The sequence below is a fragment of the Ornithorhynchus anatinus genome, chromosome X2, assembly GCF_004115215.2.
Source record: "Ornithorhynchus anatinus isolate Pmale09 chromosome X2, mOrnAna1.pri.v4, whole genome shotgun sequence".
NCBI lineage: Eukaryota > Metazoa > Chordata > Mammalia > Monotremata > Ornithorhynchidae > Ornithorhynchus > Ornithorhynchus anatinus.
In genome coordinates, this window is record NC_041750.1 from 12034873 (window position 1) to 12049838 (window position 14966).

General features: G+C 49.9%; 1 protein-coding gene across 15 annotated transcripts in view; it reads right to left on the reverse strand.

The window, feature by feature from the left end:
- The window catches only part of TCF3 (transcription factor 3), a 137410-nt gene that overhangs the window by 96439 nt on the left and 26005 nt on the right, over window positions 1-14966 (reverse strand). For 5 of the 15 annotated variants that reach the window (XM_039910560.1, XM_029052604.2, XM_039910558.1 and 2 more), the window contains exons 1-3: window positions 13510-13776; window positions 11584-11700; window positions 5335-5407 (exon numbers count right to left, since the gene is read on the reverse strand). In XM_039910560.1, the coding sequence (XP_039766494.1) occupies window positions 5335-5407; window positions 11584-11673 (163 nt within the window). In that variant the 5' untranslated portion in view covers window positions 11674-11700; window positions 13510-13776. Of the gene's footprint in view, window positions 1-5334; window positions 5408-11583; window positions 11701-13509; window positions 13777-13854; window positions 13922-14232; window positions 14330-14966 lie in introns of those variants that run through there. The other 10 variants (XM_029052601.2, XM_029052600.2, XM_029052596.2 and 7 more) reach the window with 5 other exon arrangements.

A 14966-nucleotide genomic window follows, 5' to 3' on the forward strand; every position in this document is an offset into this window, starting at 1 on the left:
GGGAGGCAAAGCTTGGGGTTGCCCTTTCCCTCTTCCCAAAACCGAGTGGTTTTGTTTTCTACGTTGGTGCTCACTGTCTGATTCATACTACATTCCAGCTAGACGATTACAAGTGTGTGTGCGCACGTGTATGGTGTTGTTGTTTTTTAATTCACCGACAGAAGATTTTTTTTCTACCTTCCCAAAGACAGGCAGAGGACCACCCCGCTTCTCCAGATATGCAGAAGCTGCAATCAAAAAGAAAAAGGGACACACTGCCCCTATTAGGCTTCCATTTGGCCACCCACATAATCCCCTTAGTTGCCATTTACTTAGGTAAACGACACAGGTAGGATATCTTCATCTGTAGTTTCTCACATTTTTTTGCTGATGATTTCAGTAGCTTGAGGTTCAGGACCAAAAGCAATCATTGCAATAAAAAATTCCAAAAAAATCCCCTCAGCCATTTTGACTAGAGAAAAGCTAAAAATGCTTTCCTCTCTTCTTCCCTCCCTCCCAGTAAAGGGAGAGGAGAGAAGGAACCCTGCCACGTCAACTGTGCCCCTCCATATTTTGGATTTAGCCAAATGGTTACTTGTGTTATTTATACATACATGCAAAATAATAAAACCTTCAAAACTGCAAACCTGTAGCACCAATTAAAAAAGACAATTTCTCATCTTTTCACAGAATTTATTACCACAAGTATAGTTGCCACAGGGATCTAACTTTAAACAACATTTAAAGAAAAGTTTTCAAAGGAGAGGCAGTCACCTCCCTTCAGGGAGAATAAATTCACTTTGTTCAGCAGACTATAGCTTAGAATGTGTTACGTGCACCAGCTTGTCACTCTTTGAAAACTCCCTGGTTAGCTAGCCTCAAAAATGTTTTGCGAATTTGCCCTGATCAAAGCAAATTCTTTGACAATAAAATTAATCTCACACTCCCGCTAACAAATAAGAGACCAAATTTTAGGGAGGGTGGAGGACAGGGGTGGGTGTGACCCCCCAGAGTGCTGGCCCAAAGGAAAAAAAAAAAAAGGAGGGGGGAAAAAAAACCCCTAAATCCCTTTTACAGATTTCAGGCAGGAACATTTTTAGTACAGAGCAACAAGGCAAGCCAATTAATCAGATTTCATTACTCAAAAACGGCAAACCCACTTCAGCCAAATTGTCATTTATCTCAAGCACAATAATTCTTTAAGCCACAGGGGAATGGAGCTGATCTGCCTTACAAAACCAGGTGGAAAATAGACACATCACTCCCCGAAGGCCAGGGACCATGTCAAATTCCCACCTGTGTATTCTCTCCCAGGGCCTACTATGGTACTCTGCCTACAGTCCATGCTTATTCAACACTGTTAACTATTACCTGCAGAAGAGGGGGAGGCACGGGGTCACAGGAGACCCCTTCCTTGCACATGAGGAGGCAGAGCAATCCTCATACCCCCCCAAGGATTGGGGACTGAAAGAGGAAGGAGAAAAAGTCTACTGAAAAGCTCCAAGTCCCACTGCAGCCTATCATAGAGGACCCAATCAGACACTGGTAGCAAAGTGTCAGAGTATGGAAAGAGCTCCCAGAGCTTTCAAGCTCCTTGCGGGCAGTTGACACTTTAGGCTCAACATGCCTAAAACTGAACCCATCTCTCCCACCCCTCCTCCCCGCAAAATCCTTTCCACCACTCAAATTTTTCCCAACACAAAACTGACAGTACCACCACTCTCTTATAGTAATTAGGATGGCATTTCTTAAGGCCTGGGGTAGATGCAAGATATCAGATCTGACGGCCTCTCTGCCCTACCCAGATTCACAGTCCAAAGGGGAGGGCGAGCAGATTTCTTGTCCCCATTTTTACAGACAAGGAGACTGAGGACCAGAGAGATTAAGTGATTTACCCCAGGTATTAAGTGACTTACCCCAGGTCACCCAGCAGGCAAACGGCAGAGCTGGAACTGGCAGTCTCCTGACTGCATGGGCCTGGGAGTCAGAGGACCTGGGCTCTAATCCTGGCTTGGCCAATTGCTTGCTGTGTGACCTTGGTCAAGTCACTTGACTTCTCTGTGCCTCAGCTCTCCTGTTCTCCCTCCTACCTAGACTGTGAGCCCCATGCGGGGCAGGCACTGTGCCCAACCTTATTAACTCCAGTGCTTAAAACAGTGTTTGACACACAGTAAGCACTTAACAAATACCATAAAAAAGGAAAAATAACAGCAATCACCCCCCCCCACCCTCCCGGAAAAAAAAAATAACCTCCCACATTCAGTCTGTCATTTAAATCCTCTAGGTTTTTCCTCCACGACATCTCTTAGATCCACCTTTCCATCTCCATCCAAACGGCCGCCACCCTACACCAGAAGCCTGTCATATCCTGATGCAACCATGCTGGTCAGCCTCTTAGCCGGTCTCCCTACCTCCAGTCTCTCCCTTCCCCGGATTATTTTTCTGACTGGGCACTAATCCCTACTTCTTCAGAAACCTCCAATGGTTACTCATCCTTCTCTGCAGAGAGCAGAAATCCCTGACCATTTGTTGCAGGGCACTCCCTCGGCTCCCTTCCTCTTACTGATCCACTCTCTTCCCCCCACCTCAGCCCAGCTCACACTCCTCGTTCCCCTCAAACTAATCACTGCGCCTCAGTCTTGTCCCTCCTTACTCTCACCCTTTCATCAATCCATCAATCAATCGGTGGTATTTTTTGAGCACTTACTGCGTGCAGAGTACTCTACTAAGCTTGGGAAAGTAGAATATAACAGAATTGGTACACACATTCCCTGCCCACAACAAGATTAGTCTACAGCCCTTCCTCTTAGGTGGCACTCCCTTCCCTTTCAAATCCACCAGACGGCAGCTCTCTCCATCTTCAAAGCCTTCCTGAGATCCCAGCTCCTCCAAGAGGCCTTCCCAGACTCCTTTTTCTTCTTCTGGCCTCCCAACTCCCACCTCTGCTCTTTGGCACCACAAGGCGCTCACAACTACCTGCTGTACATATCAACTTACCTTCTCTACTTTGCTATTTAAGCAATTACTGATCCATACATCCACTTCTCTTCTATTTCTTTTTTTGTCTTCCAGCTCCTTGAGGGCAGGGATGGTGTTTTCTGATTCTATTGTACTCCCCCAAGTGCTTAGCACAGAGGATACTCAATAAATACTCTATTGATTGACTAGTGGCAAGGAGACAGGACAAAAGACATCTCAGTTAAAATGACAGCTCTGTGGAGGAACAGACCTACCATTTTCCTCTGACCCACCTCCACTTCTACCTCGACAATTCCAAAGCCCCAAAGTTGTGCCTCTATAAGGACAGCACAAAATAAGCAAGTGTTGTAGCCCCCATCTTCACCACACTCCTCCAATTAGTCAATTCACCTGGGAAGATAATCACTCCCTTTGCTGGGGAGCTTTCCAGGGGGAAATGCCCAGAAGGAACCCGGCCCAGACACTTGACCTGAAAGAGAGGGTTAGCCATTAGCTGTGATGAGCAGCGGTGAGTAGTGAAGATTTCATTAGGGAGTTAGGACTTCTGGCCCCTGTTGTTGCTGCTGCTGATGCCAGTGACCTACCTGCTGTACGAACCCGGGTGAACCCCATGGGAGGGTAACCTCCATTTTTTTATAAAATGGCAGGCCGCAAACCAGCCCCCAAGGGGCCTCACAGGTCTGCAGAAGTGGCAGAGTCTGCTAAGTATTCTCTGAGCATTTCTGACATGAGTTCCAGAACGGTACCACAGATCACTGTTCTCCCTGCCCAGTCTCATTCAACAGCACTCTTTGTGACTCGGTCCCTAACTAACTCCCGTCCTGTCCGTTTTCCAGAGAAGACGCCACAGACCTTAGCTTTCCCCAATCTGACAGATGGGAAAATTCAGGCTCAGGAAAATTAATCACGTTACCCAAGATATTGGTGGAGTTAGAGGTCACAACTTAGAGTTTCTTGCTCCTGCTTGGACTTATGAAACCCACCACCCCATCTTTCCCCCCTCCCCGCCTCCCCCCCCCACCCCCCTCCCCCCCCCCCCCGGTCTCTCCAGTCTTGTAGATCAATTTGTTTTCACTACCAAAGCGAAGGACTCTGACCACATTCAGCTTCTAGCTCCTTTGGGGACCTCTCCACGCATCCAATCAGGCTAGACAGGCTGTATGAGGGCCTAGTCAAAGAGCATCTCCATTCTACAAGGACTGATGCTGTGGGAGCAGGGGTGGTGAAAACTGACTGGAGATTCATGCCTCTGTGACTAAACAATGTCTAGATGGAGAGAATGAAGAATCGGAGCCTAGAAAGGGGGACTCTTTCTTTTAAGGAGTGAGGATCTCATTCTAGAGAGTTCCTCCTTTTCCTGATCCTCTTCCCAAATCTCTCAAAGAATATCACCTCCAAGTACCCACACAGCTTCCTGCTCCTTACATCGTTCAGATAAAGGGAGGGAAATACACAGACCCTCAGCCTGATCACCACACAGAAGAGTTTCCAACAACCCCTGTTTCTTACACCCATTTTCCCAGCTATCCTGTAAATACCCAATCACTCTGCATTTTTGAAGTCAAGACACTCAGAGGAGAGCTTGAGTCCTCATCTCTGAAGACCTCAGGACAAGAACGAACACAGGAAGTAGAGTCCCCCAAAACTTGGATGGCTGTATCTACCCCAGCGCTTAGAACAGTGCTTTGCACATAGTAAGTGCTTAACAAATACCAACATTATTATTATTATTCAATTAAATATCCCCCTAAAAGGGGATGGGGTTGGAACAAGACACTCAAAATTTTTCTGGGACTCTTCCAGGACATCAGGAGGAACAAGCAAAAAGACACACACACACACAAAACTTAACCTCTCAAAAGCCACAGGCCACATTCAAATATACCCTCCTTTCATTCAAACTGCCCACGGCAGCTGAGGGATTATTGTCATAAGAACGACATCACATCTCCCATAAACACTTTTCCACTCCCCCAGTTTCAGAACACGCTCAGGCCTGACACTTGAGGTGGGTCAAAATGTTCAAGGGAGGTCCCTTTCTGTGCCAGATGATTTAACTGGTCAAGCGTTCTCCCCCAGAAGCAGCAAAACTCACCTAGGCTTCGGAAGGCTGGCATTAGAGCTGCAGTTCTCCCCCACTTCTCACTTCAGTCACACAACACCTCACAGCCAAAGAACTCAGGAGATAAAAGAAATTAGCATCCACAGGCAAGTCCACTCACCCAGGTCTAAGTCAGAATGAGAAGGAGGATGAGGACAAGGATGATGGTGGTGATGATGATGACTACGAGGAAGATATGGCAGGTTGTAAAGAGGTTTTTTTATGGCTTTTGGATTTGGTGGTCTTTGAAAGCAGTAAGAAAATAAATACAATACCTGATCCTCCAAACTGAGTGCTTGCAAGGGTCGTAGGTCTGTTTTTTCCATTAGTCACTGGCAGAGGGAACATCTATAAAAACAGAAGATGAGAAAAGGGGCCGGGGGGGGGGGGTGTGGAGAGAAAGAGAAACAGAGAGACAGATTGCAGTGTGTTAGTTCTGTTGTGCTGTGCAGTAATGGGCAAGGGGAAGAAGCATTGCTTGACCTTTGGAGTAGGGGGAAAATATATATATACACATATACATATTTCAATGGCAGATCCTGGCTGATCTGCATTACAGAGAGTGAAGGGGGGGGGGGCGGCAGAGACGAGCTCAAAGAAAGCCGCAGGGGTGGGGGAGATAGGGAGGTGGTGTCAAATTCTCCCCCTTGGAGGGCCATGTCTCGGCAACCTCTCCCCTGCTTCCCCCTCAGAGGCTCTGACAAAGGGCGAGCTATAGCTTTAGTCCTTCTCTTCATCCCTATGAGCTGCTCCCACTTGCCACAGTAGAACCATGTGATTGCTCACCAACTACATTTCTGGCTACTCTTACCCCCATACCCAAAGTTCTTTGTTCATTCGATAAGTGCCTCCAGGGTTCCAGAATATGGGCTTCCAGGTAGCGTGACCGACTCCAGCCAATAGAGCAGACTAGGCTAGACTGTCCAGTAGCAGCCAGCTCTGGATTCAGCCTAGGGGGCAGGATGGCTAGCAAAATCTCTTCTACTCCCTTGTTCCCTCCAGCCCCACATGGCTTTTCTTGGGGTGCCATTTCCTCAGGCCAAACCCATTTTTCAGCCTACTGCCAGGCACCGGGCAGGAAATGGCCAGCTCTACAGCTGTCCCCTGCCAAAATTCAGAGCTGGAGAAAGGACCCAAATGTCTGCGTGGGGGGAACCGCAATGTTATATAACATCCAAACAGTCAGCTGAATTTACTTTGGAGTTCTAGCTTAGTTTTCGCTGTTTAGGCAAGGGGCCTTCTGCTATACATTTGTTGCTAATCTTCCCCTGGAATAGAGCTTCCTCAAAAACACTGGACACCCAAACAAGGCAACCTGAAAAAATATTTTCAACAAAAGGCCAACAGGCTTCAAAACAGTACATGTTAGGTCTTTCGGCATGTATGGACGGGAAATGGGGCCTTTAAGCTTCTTTCCCTTCCCCATACGACATTGTTTGTGAACAGATCAATCTGGGCTTTAAAGGACAGCGGGAAATACTTAGGTTAGCCATCAGAAAACATTCCTCCCGCCCCCCCCCCCCCCCGCCCCCAGCCTTCACCCCCCCCCCCCAAGGGTTGAGCCACGCCACCGACTCTGAAAGACTTGATCAAGTGATTGGTGAAGGTTCTTTCTCTGAAAAATCCTTCTTTCCAGGATGCCCACATCCCAGACACAAATGTACTGCAGGCCTAGCTGGAGGCAGGGGTATGGACTACATAACCCGCTGAAGTTGATTTTCAGGTACTTTGGTCTGCGTATCGTCATCGAATGCAACAGGCAACTACACACACTTTGGTCCTTCGTGCTCTTGACCCTTCAGGGCCAAGCCACACTTTGCTGGTTCCCTGATAAGTGTCTAACCACCCCACAAACTTAATTTCTTAATCAATCAGCAACTTAGTTGCACCAAACTGGAAAACAGAAATGGAGCCCCTCTCTCAGGCCCTGAATTTTGAAGATTATGCTGATGGCCCCATATAGGTCTTAGCAGGGAAACTTCCAGCTCTACTATACTTAACCCAAAGGAGAAGAGGTGTCCCATTTTGTGCTTTTGTTTTTGAGAAATAAGACCTTCGATTCAGCCATGTTGCGTGCTGGAACTAGGCATTTTGGCTAGAACGTCGTTAGGAAATTTGGGACTGTTTGTTGGACAACGTGAGCCCATTTGGCTGCAAGGGACGGGATCTGTCTCTCATTGTATTATCCTGTATCTACCCAGTGCTTAGCACAGTCCTTGGTGTCAGAACAGGAGGCTGCTACAAGTCTGAGTTTTACAAGAATGCAATTCCTGTGCTAAGAGAAAGAAGACCGGCGTGGATTCTAAATCCAGGCCCCCTTGGAAAACCAAGAGTGAAAGTTTCCAAACCAGAAGGGAGGGGATTCACAGAGCAGTAATGGTTCTATCGTGCTCTCCAGTTAGCTGTCCCGTGGCAACAGCTTGGGCCTCTTCCAAACCGAAGGAAGTTTTGGGGGTTCAAAATGGATTGGGAAGAAAGTGACGGCGACTCAACACCTCTAGTTGCTTCCTCAGCAGAACTATTTCCCTCCCATTTCTACACTCTCTGGTTTTGATTTTGGGAAGAGAGGGAGGGGGGAAAAGGATGAAATCAAGACAAGCGTCCAAGTGAAATGGTACCGTCCCGGAGCCACCTTGCTTGTCAGTTGGGTAAAGTTTGTCCCCTCACAGTCGCTCGTACTGTCGGACCTGAGGTCGTAATTAATCCACGTCAAATCGAAAACAGGGACCCGCTCTGGTCTGTTTATGCCATTTCAAATCATCTCTTTGTCTAGTTCTGCATTAGGGGACTTCAAATCACTATTTTTAGTTTCGTCTCAGCCCACCCACATATCCAACATGTGCGGTCCAGGAAGACACCCTACCCACCAGCCCTAGATTTTCTCCCCCCACTCCTCCCCTGACACACACACACACATGTGAGACTCTCACTCTTCAAGTTGACTTGTTCAGTATAAAAGCAAACGCTTTGTGCTAGCAGAAGAGTGCAGTGTACCCTACTGATGTGAGTTTGTTGGTTTGGTTTGTTCTGTTTGAAAACAAAAAGCACCAGCAAGCCAACCTTGGCCTTCCTCTATTCCCCCTACTTCAATTTGATGAGGTGGGCTCGCCAGCCTCCACTCAACAAGATTCTGGCGCAGCCTCAGGCAGAGCGCATCCCATTCTGGTTTTCCAGCATTTATTTTGTGCCTTCCTCTCACGTGGACAGAAATGAACCCCAGATCCTCGTCTCCCCAGCCAGAACCGAGATCTGTCAGAACTGATAGCATCTTCATCTCAAGCGGCTCCAAACAACCTCCCACGAACAAGGCGACTTGATTTGAAACACCATCTCTTCCTCCTGGCTCTGTCAAATTATGTCAAATATTACATGGCAATTTTCCTGGCGCCACTTTTTTCCACTGCCTTCAAATGTTTTGATTGGTGATATTTTAACTTTTCACAGAAATTGGAAAAAAATTAAGAGCTCAAGAAGATTTGGCATGGCAAAAACTTCCAATATTCTGAGGCTGATGATACTTATCCAGTTTTATGTATTCCAACCTACTGTCATCCTGGGCAATAATCAGTAAAAACACATCCTACTTTTGAGAACAAGAACACTTTACCCAGTAGGCCAAGAGTAAGTGTGTGGGGCAGGGGGGTGGGGGTGGGGGACGGGGAGGTGTCCCCCTACTCTCCCAAACCATAACAAAGGGGTCATTATGTTCTGTTGTCCATCTAGCTACCACCCGTTCATCCATAACCAAGAATTTGGCCAGAAATGCAATTTAATTGCTTGCTCAGGTACACTGATTGGGCTCACCAAGCCAGTACACACTAATATTTTTTAAACAAAAGCACCCAAAGTTATTTTCAAACTTCTCAAACATACACGATGTGGACTAATGGCCTGAAAAATTTCAGTTAAAAAAAAAAAAGACCCCAACAGCAACCTGAGTTACTGAAGCACAAAGAAGCATCTTAAAATACTGAGACAAAGAAGCTGATTTTGATCCCTTCCCGCAAGCTTCAATGTGGTGAGTTTCTTATTCTTTTTATTTTTTTAAAAAAGGGAAGACTTGCTTTGGATAGCTGACAAATCAAGTTTAATCTTGCTTGTGAATATCCCTTCCTAGGTTTACACAAAAACAGCATTCTAGCGTAGAGGTGAAAAACACAGCTCTAACAGCTATTTATTCCCACTGCAGCTAATTTAAGTTTCACGGGGTTAATCCAATCTATCCACTCAAAATTTGGAGGAGCAGCTCAGCCTAGTGAATAGAGCAGGGGCCTGGGAGTCAGCAGTCCCTGGGTTCTAGTCCTGGCTCTGGCACTTGACTGCTGTGTGACCTTGAGCAAGTCACTTAACACCTCTGTGCCTCAGTTACCTCTCTGTAAAATGGGGACTAAGACTGTGTAGCTCATGTGGGGCATGCACTGTGTCCAACCTGATCGGCTTGAATCTACCCCAGAGCTTAGTACAGTGCCTGGGACATAGTCAGCGCTTAACAAATACCATAAAAGCAAGCAGAGAGCAAGAGAATGCACTTCTACTCCTACTCACAGGTGCTTAGAATGAGAAGAGCCACCAAATTCAGGAGCCAGGCTCCTGCAAGGGACACTGGGACTGGTTTCTGATCAGGAAGATTTCTGGGATGAATTTTCCTACTAAATCCTTAGCTGGCCTGGACCTCCCCTACTTTGAGGGCACCGTTCCGGGAAAAGAACACCAATCCATTAAAATGTAACCGTTCTGTAGCCTGCTTTGAACTCTCTGCAAGTGACAAATGGGACGTTGCAGTTGCCATGGGAGCGGAACTGGTCCCGAGAACTCGGCAGGGATGAGATTTTAGCAAGAGGCCACCTCAGCTCTGGAATTGCTCCCGGCCCCCTGCCCTCTCCCCAGGAGTGTGTTAGAACTGGACACGGGAAGGGGAACTCTGCACTGCCCTGAAAAGGGAAAATGGAAACAAATGCTCACCAGAGCCAAACCACAGGACACTAGAAAAAACATCAAAGCACCATGACCTTGCTGCTTTCCAAAGATTTACCTCAAATCCCTCCACCCAAAACACATGGGCATTTGCAGTGCGGTGGCAGGCACTGATCAAGAGAGGCTTCGGGAACTGAAGCCCTTCGTCATGCCAGTTCAAATACCCTGCTTGGTGGGGGGGGGGGGGGAGTGTCAGAATCCACGGCAAGAGAGGGCTCAACTGGGTGGCATTTCATTTTTGCAAAGATAATTCCCAGGGGGAAAACCCGTTAATTTAATGGCAAAGAGATGCTGTGCTCAACTGCATGGACAAAGTAAGCAACCTCCTAATTCAGGATGTCACCCGGTTCTGCTTAATAGCAAGGGGTCTCCAGGGAAGCCCTACAGTTCTTTCTAAGCTCTAGGAACGTGTGTGTGGGGGTGTGTGTGCGTGCTAACGCCTTCTGTTTCGACAGAAAGGAGTGAAGTTGAGGCACCGTTTGCTGGGGGGTGTGAAAGCCTACAACTCTTAACCGGTCAAATTTCTGACCGAAAGAAATAGACAACAAGGGAGCTCCTTCTTTAATCCAGAGAGATAAACTTGGAAACCTTAGCGAGAGGAGGCAAGGAGGTATTCTTTCTTTCAGTCCCAGATTCTAGAATAAATCAGCAGGTGAGCGCCAACCCGGTGCTAGCTAACCTTGGCTTTAGGAGACGGAAGGAAAATCCCTGAAACTATAGGCGATATTTGTAACCGCTAAGAGGGAATCCAGGAATGGGTTGATGGCTCCTGTGGGGTTTTGTGACTCGGTGGGCCCCATTATGGCTAACTTCAAACAAAAAGGCTCCAGAACCTCTCAGGGGACATTCTTGTTTCCTGCACTTTCTTGGATTGGCTCAGAAGTTACAAGTATGATGCATATCTGAACAGTTCAATCAAAAGGGTTTTCTCCTTCATTTTAAGAGACTCTGCTACCCTCTTCCAAGTGACTCTCAGGTTACAAACAACAGATTTTTTAAATCTTGATTTACTTTGTAAGCTTCAAAATTTGATGATGATGATGATGATGATGAGAGGAGGAGGAAGAGGAGATGGAGGCAGAAGGGAAAAGGGAGAACATGATTTCTGTCTGGGCAAAAGTGATGTAAACATTTAGCTGATTTTGTCGGATGCGCTCATTCGTTTTCATGTTGACCAAGGTCCTTCATAGTCGAGTGCACTCTTTCAAAAAAGCAAGCTATGAAAAAAACAAAACTGAACTGCAGGATCCGGGGAAACAAACTCTGATGAAAGTCAGATAAAGTCACCACTCTCCGAGCAAAGTGACTGGAATTCAGAAGTCCAAATGGAGTGTTCTGTCCACGTGAGCGATTCAATGAGCCCATACCCCCTTAAGATGGAATTCTTGATATCCACCGCTCAACTGGAGATCTCCTGTTACTCGACTTAAAAATCAACCAACTGAACCAGGGACCTCAAAAAGTCAGCTTTGAGCGTCTGAGCTCCCTTCGAAGGAGCTCAGAAATAGGGCTACTGTGCCTTTAAAAAGCCCCCAAAAGAGCTTGCTTACCATACTGAAGTCCAGCAGGTCACTGAGCTCTTTGTCTGTCCCAACTGCAGCCATTCTCTGCTGCTGTTGTTGCTGCTGCTGCTGATTCATACTCCCACAGACTCAACAGTGGCAGTCCTAAAGAAAACCATGGGGGAGGGGAGAGATTTTAATGACTTCAGCAAAACTACCCACCCAGATGATGAATATTTAAAAAGCACAAAAATCTTTGCAAATCCTCAGCATCCAATGTGTGTGTCTAGGATGTAGTCAGAATTCTCTCATTGCACCCAGAGAAACAAGCTCCCTATTCAGCAGGCACTCTCAGATGTTTGTTTTTGGCTGCCAGTGCCCTAGTGCAGACCTATTCCGCTGCTTCTCTACCTCCTCTCCCCCTTCTCCAGGAGCACAGCAAATGAGAAAGAGGGGCAAAAGACAACAATTCATTTATCAGAAGGTTCAGGACAGTTATCACTCAGCTCTCCTTCAGGGGCTTCAGCGCCCCCCCCCTTTTCTGAAAATCAATTTAACTTTTAAACAAAGCAGGTGGCAAAAAGGAAGAAGGATTCACCTAAAATGAGAAAGGAGATAGGGAGTCAAATTTCAGTGAATTAAATAAGTCTCATTTAGGCAAAAACCAGAAAATTTTGAGGGGGGAGGGGGGAAGAGGGGAGTGGGGAGACAGAGAGGAGTGGGACGGGGGAGAGAGGGAGGAGAGGATGGGGAGGAAGGGGCGGAAAGTCGATTTTGGGGGAGGGGGGGCAGAAGGAGAGCTAGCCGAACAAGTGAAATGGACCACTTGAGCCTTTGCCAGCATGCCCCCTTTCGCCCTCCCCTCCTCCACAGCAGCAGCAGCAGCCTATGCACTGGAAGGCCGGCCTAGGGGATCCCTTTGAAGCAAATGGAGCTGCTGGGGAGTGTTATTTTTCAATCTGAAATCATTCACAGCAGTTTTTCCGCTGCATGCCAGCAGAGAAAGCCTTTCCCCGAGTTAACGCGCAGCAGATGTTCCCCCTCCCCCCCTCAACCCATACGCCCCCCCCCCCCCCCCCATGCACTTCAACCTGAGACATTCGGGTTCCTACCACCAGCGCGGAGCTGCACCTTCTTGCATTTGGACAAAGGCTCCTTACCACCAATCCCTCCCAGCTCTCCAGGGCCCCCCCGCCCCTCCTCTCCTTCGAAGCCTTTTCCCCAAACTCCAGACGAGGCCTACAAGGGCTGCTGTTTCCTTAGACTAAATGCATTATTTAGGTTCGGGAGAGTTTTTTTTTTTTTTGAAAGGGGGGAGGTCAGAGAAGGGCGGGGGGGTCGGGGGAGAGGAGGTGGGGGGTGGAAAAGCAAACACAAAATCCCTCCGACCAACCACGACTGCGTCCCAGCCGATCCTCCGGGAAAGTGAGGAACTTGGAAAAGTTTAGAAAGTGTCCTCATATCTGCAGGAGCGGGCGGGCCCATTCGACCACCGCCGAGGGCCCCCAAAACTGGAGGCCGGGGTCCTCCCTTTACCCTCCCCTTCTTCGGATCGCGCTCTGAACCCCCAATCCTCCGGATTGACCCCTCCCCCAGCCCTTTAAACAACTTGGCGAAGAGGAGGAACAATGAGCCAGACCCTCTCCCAACAGCTCCAAGTCCCTCGCTGCCACCACGCAGTCCCCAGGTCCCCGCCCGAGGAAACCAAAGGAGTCAGACCCTGGGATTAAGGGCTCTTCTCCCTAATACTGCGTCCCCCCCCACCTCCCCTCCATTTCCATACACACGCTCCTAAGCTTCCTTTCACCCCTACCCCGCGGGGGGCGGGGGGAGAAGAACTAAGCTTAACTTTGCAGTGCCGTCCCGGGGTGAGAGGGACACAATGCACGCAGGAAGCGGAAAAGGAGACCCCCCCCCGCCCGGACCCCCCAAAAGCCCCCCGTCCCTCTTCCCCGCCCGGACCGGGCTGTTTACCTTCTCCGAAAGAAAAAGCATCCACCGCGCGGGAGAAGAGCCGGGATCGCAGGGGTCGGGGCATGAAACGGCGGTGGCGGTGTACCAGCCCCCCGCCCCCCAATCACACACGCACCCACCCACCACTACCCCCCCCCCCTTAGTTCCACTCCTCAGCTCCCAAGGCGAGAGGGACAAAAGCAGCGGGGGCTAGTTGTCCGGAATCCCCCGCCACGGGCTGCTCCCTGTGTATGAATGGGGGTCGATCCCCTCTCCCCCCCCCCCCCCCAGCCCCTTGCTCCGTGCTCCCCGGGCCCCGGGGGCAGAGGGGCGCGAAGCTTCCCGGGCCACGTCCAATCCGCTCACATCCACCCTCCGGAACCGGGGGCTCCGCTACGAATGTAACCGCTTCATCTTCCTGCAGCAGGAGACATGTCTCGCCCCCCCCCCCCCCCACCTCCCCCCTCACACACCCCCTCCCCCCTCCCTCTCCCACATTGTCACCGCTCCGCCTTGGACCCGAATCCTTCCGCCGGGGCTTCAGTCGCCGCCACCGGCCCCGCCGGAGGAGGCAACCCCGGTCTTTCGGTCCACCTCCCATGCAACTCCCCACCTTCCCCCCCCCCCCCGCCCCCCTTCCCTCATTTCTTCCTCGCGCCAGGCCCGGCAGGAAAAGAAGAAAGGGCGATTCGGTTGTTTTCCCGCGGAAGAGAGTTATGCAGTAAAAGTGAACAAATTGCCGACCCCCGTTGCGCTGAAACCGTCTCCTGCTGTCACCAGGCTGATTCCCCTGCCCTCAGGCTCTCTCCCAGTCTTCCTCTATGGGTGACCTAGGAGTGGGAAAGTTGTCCTTCCAGGAAAAAGTGTGTGTGTGGTGGGGGGGGGGCGGGCAAGCGGCGCAGAGTGGGCTTGGGGGACTATGTTTCTTGGCGGAGGGGCATGCACGTCGGAGTTGGTAGGCAGGGAAAACATGACGAAATGGGAGGACCAGGAGATGGAATGATAAACCCGCAGGGCACTGTCCAACGGGAGGGCGCTGCCGCCGAGATTGGCAGAGAGAACATCCAATCAGAGATCGAGTTCCTCCCTTCTTCTCCTCCCCTCCCCCCCTCCCCTCCCCCCCTCCCCCCTCCCCCCTCCCCCCCTCCCCCCTCCCCCTCCTCCCCTCCCCCCCTCCCCCTCCCCCTCCCCCCTCCCCCCCCCGTTCCTTCCTTCCCTTCTCCGCCCCGATCCTTCCCTCTCTTCTCCCCCTCCCTCCCTCCACCCCCCCCTCCCCTCCCCGCCCCCCGGCCCTCTTCCCTGAGCCCTTCGGCTACAGCTCGAGGAGGCTGGAGTTTAAGACGCGCGAGGCCGCGAGAACCGGTTGGGATTTTGGGGTCCTCGTCACCCTCCTGCAGTCCAGAGCATGCTACCCCGCTACTCTAGCTGAACTTTTCCTGTACTTTTCAGGGACAGAGCCCCTCCACCCCCCAACCCCC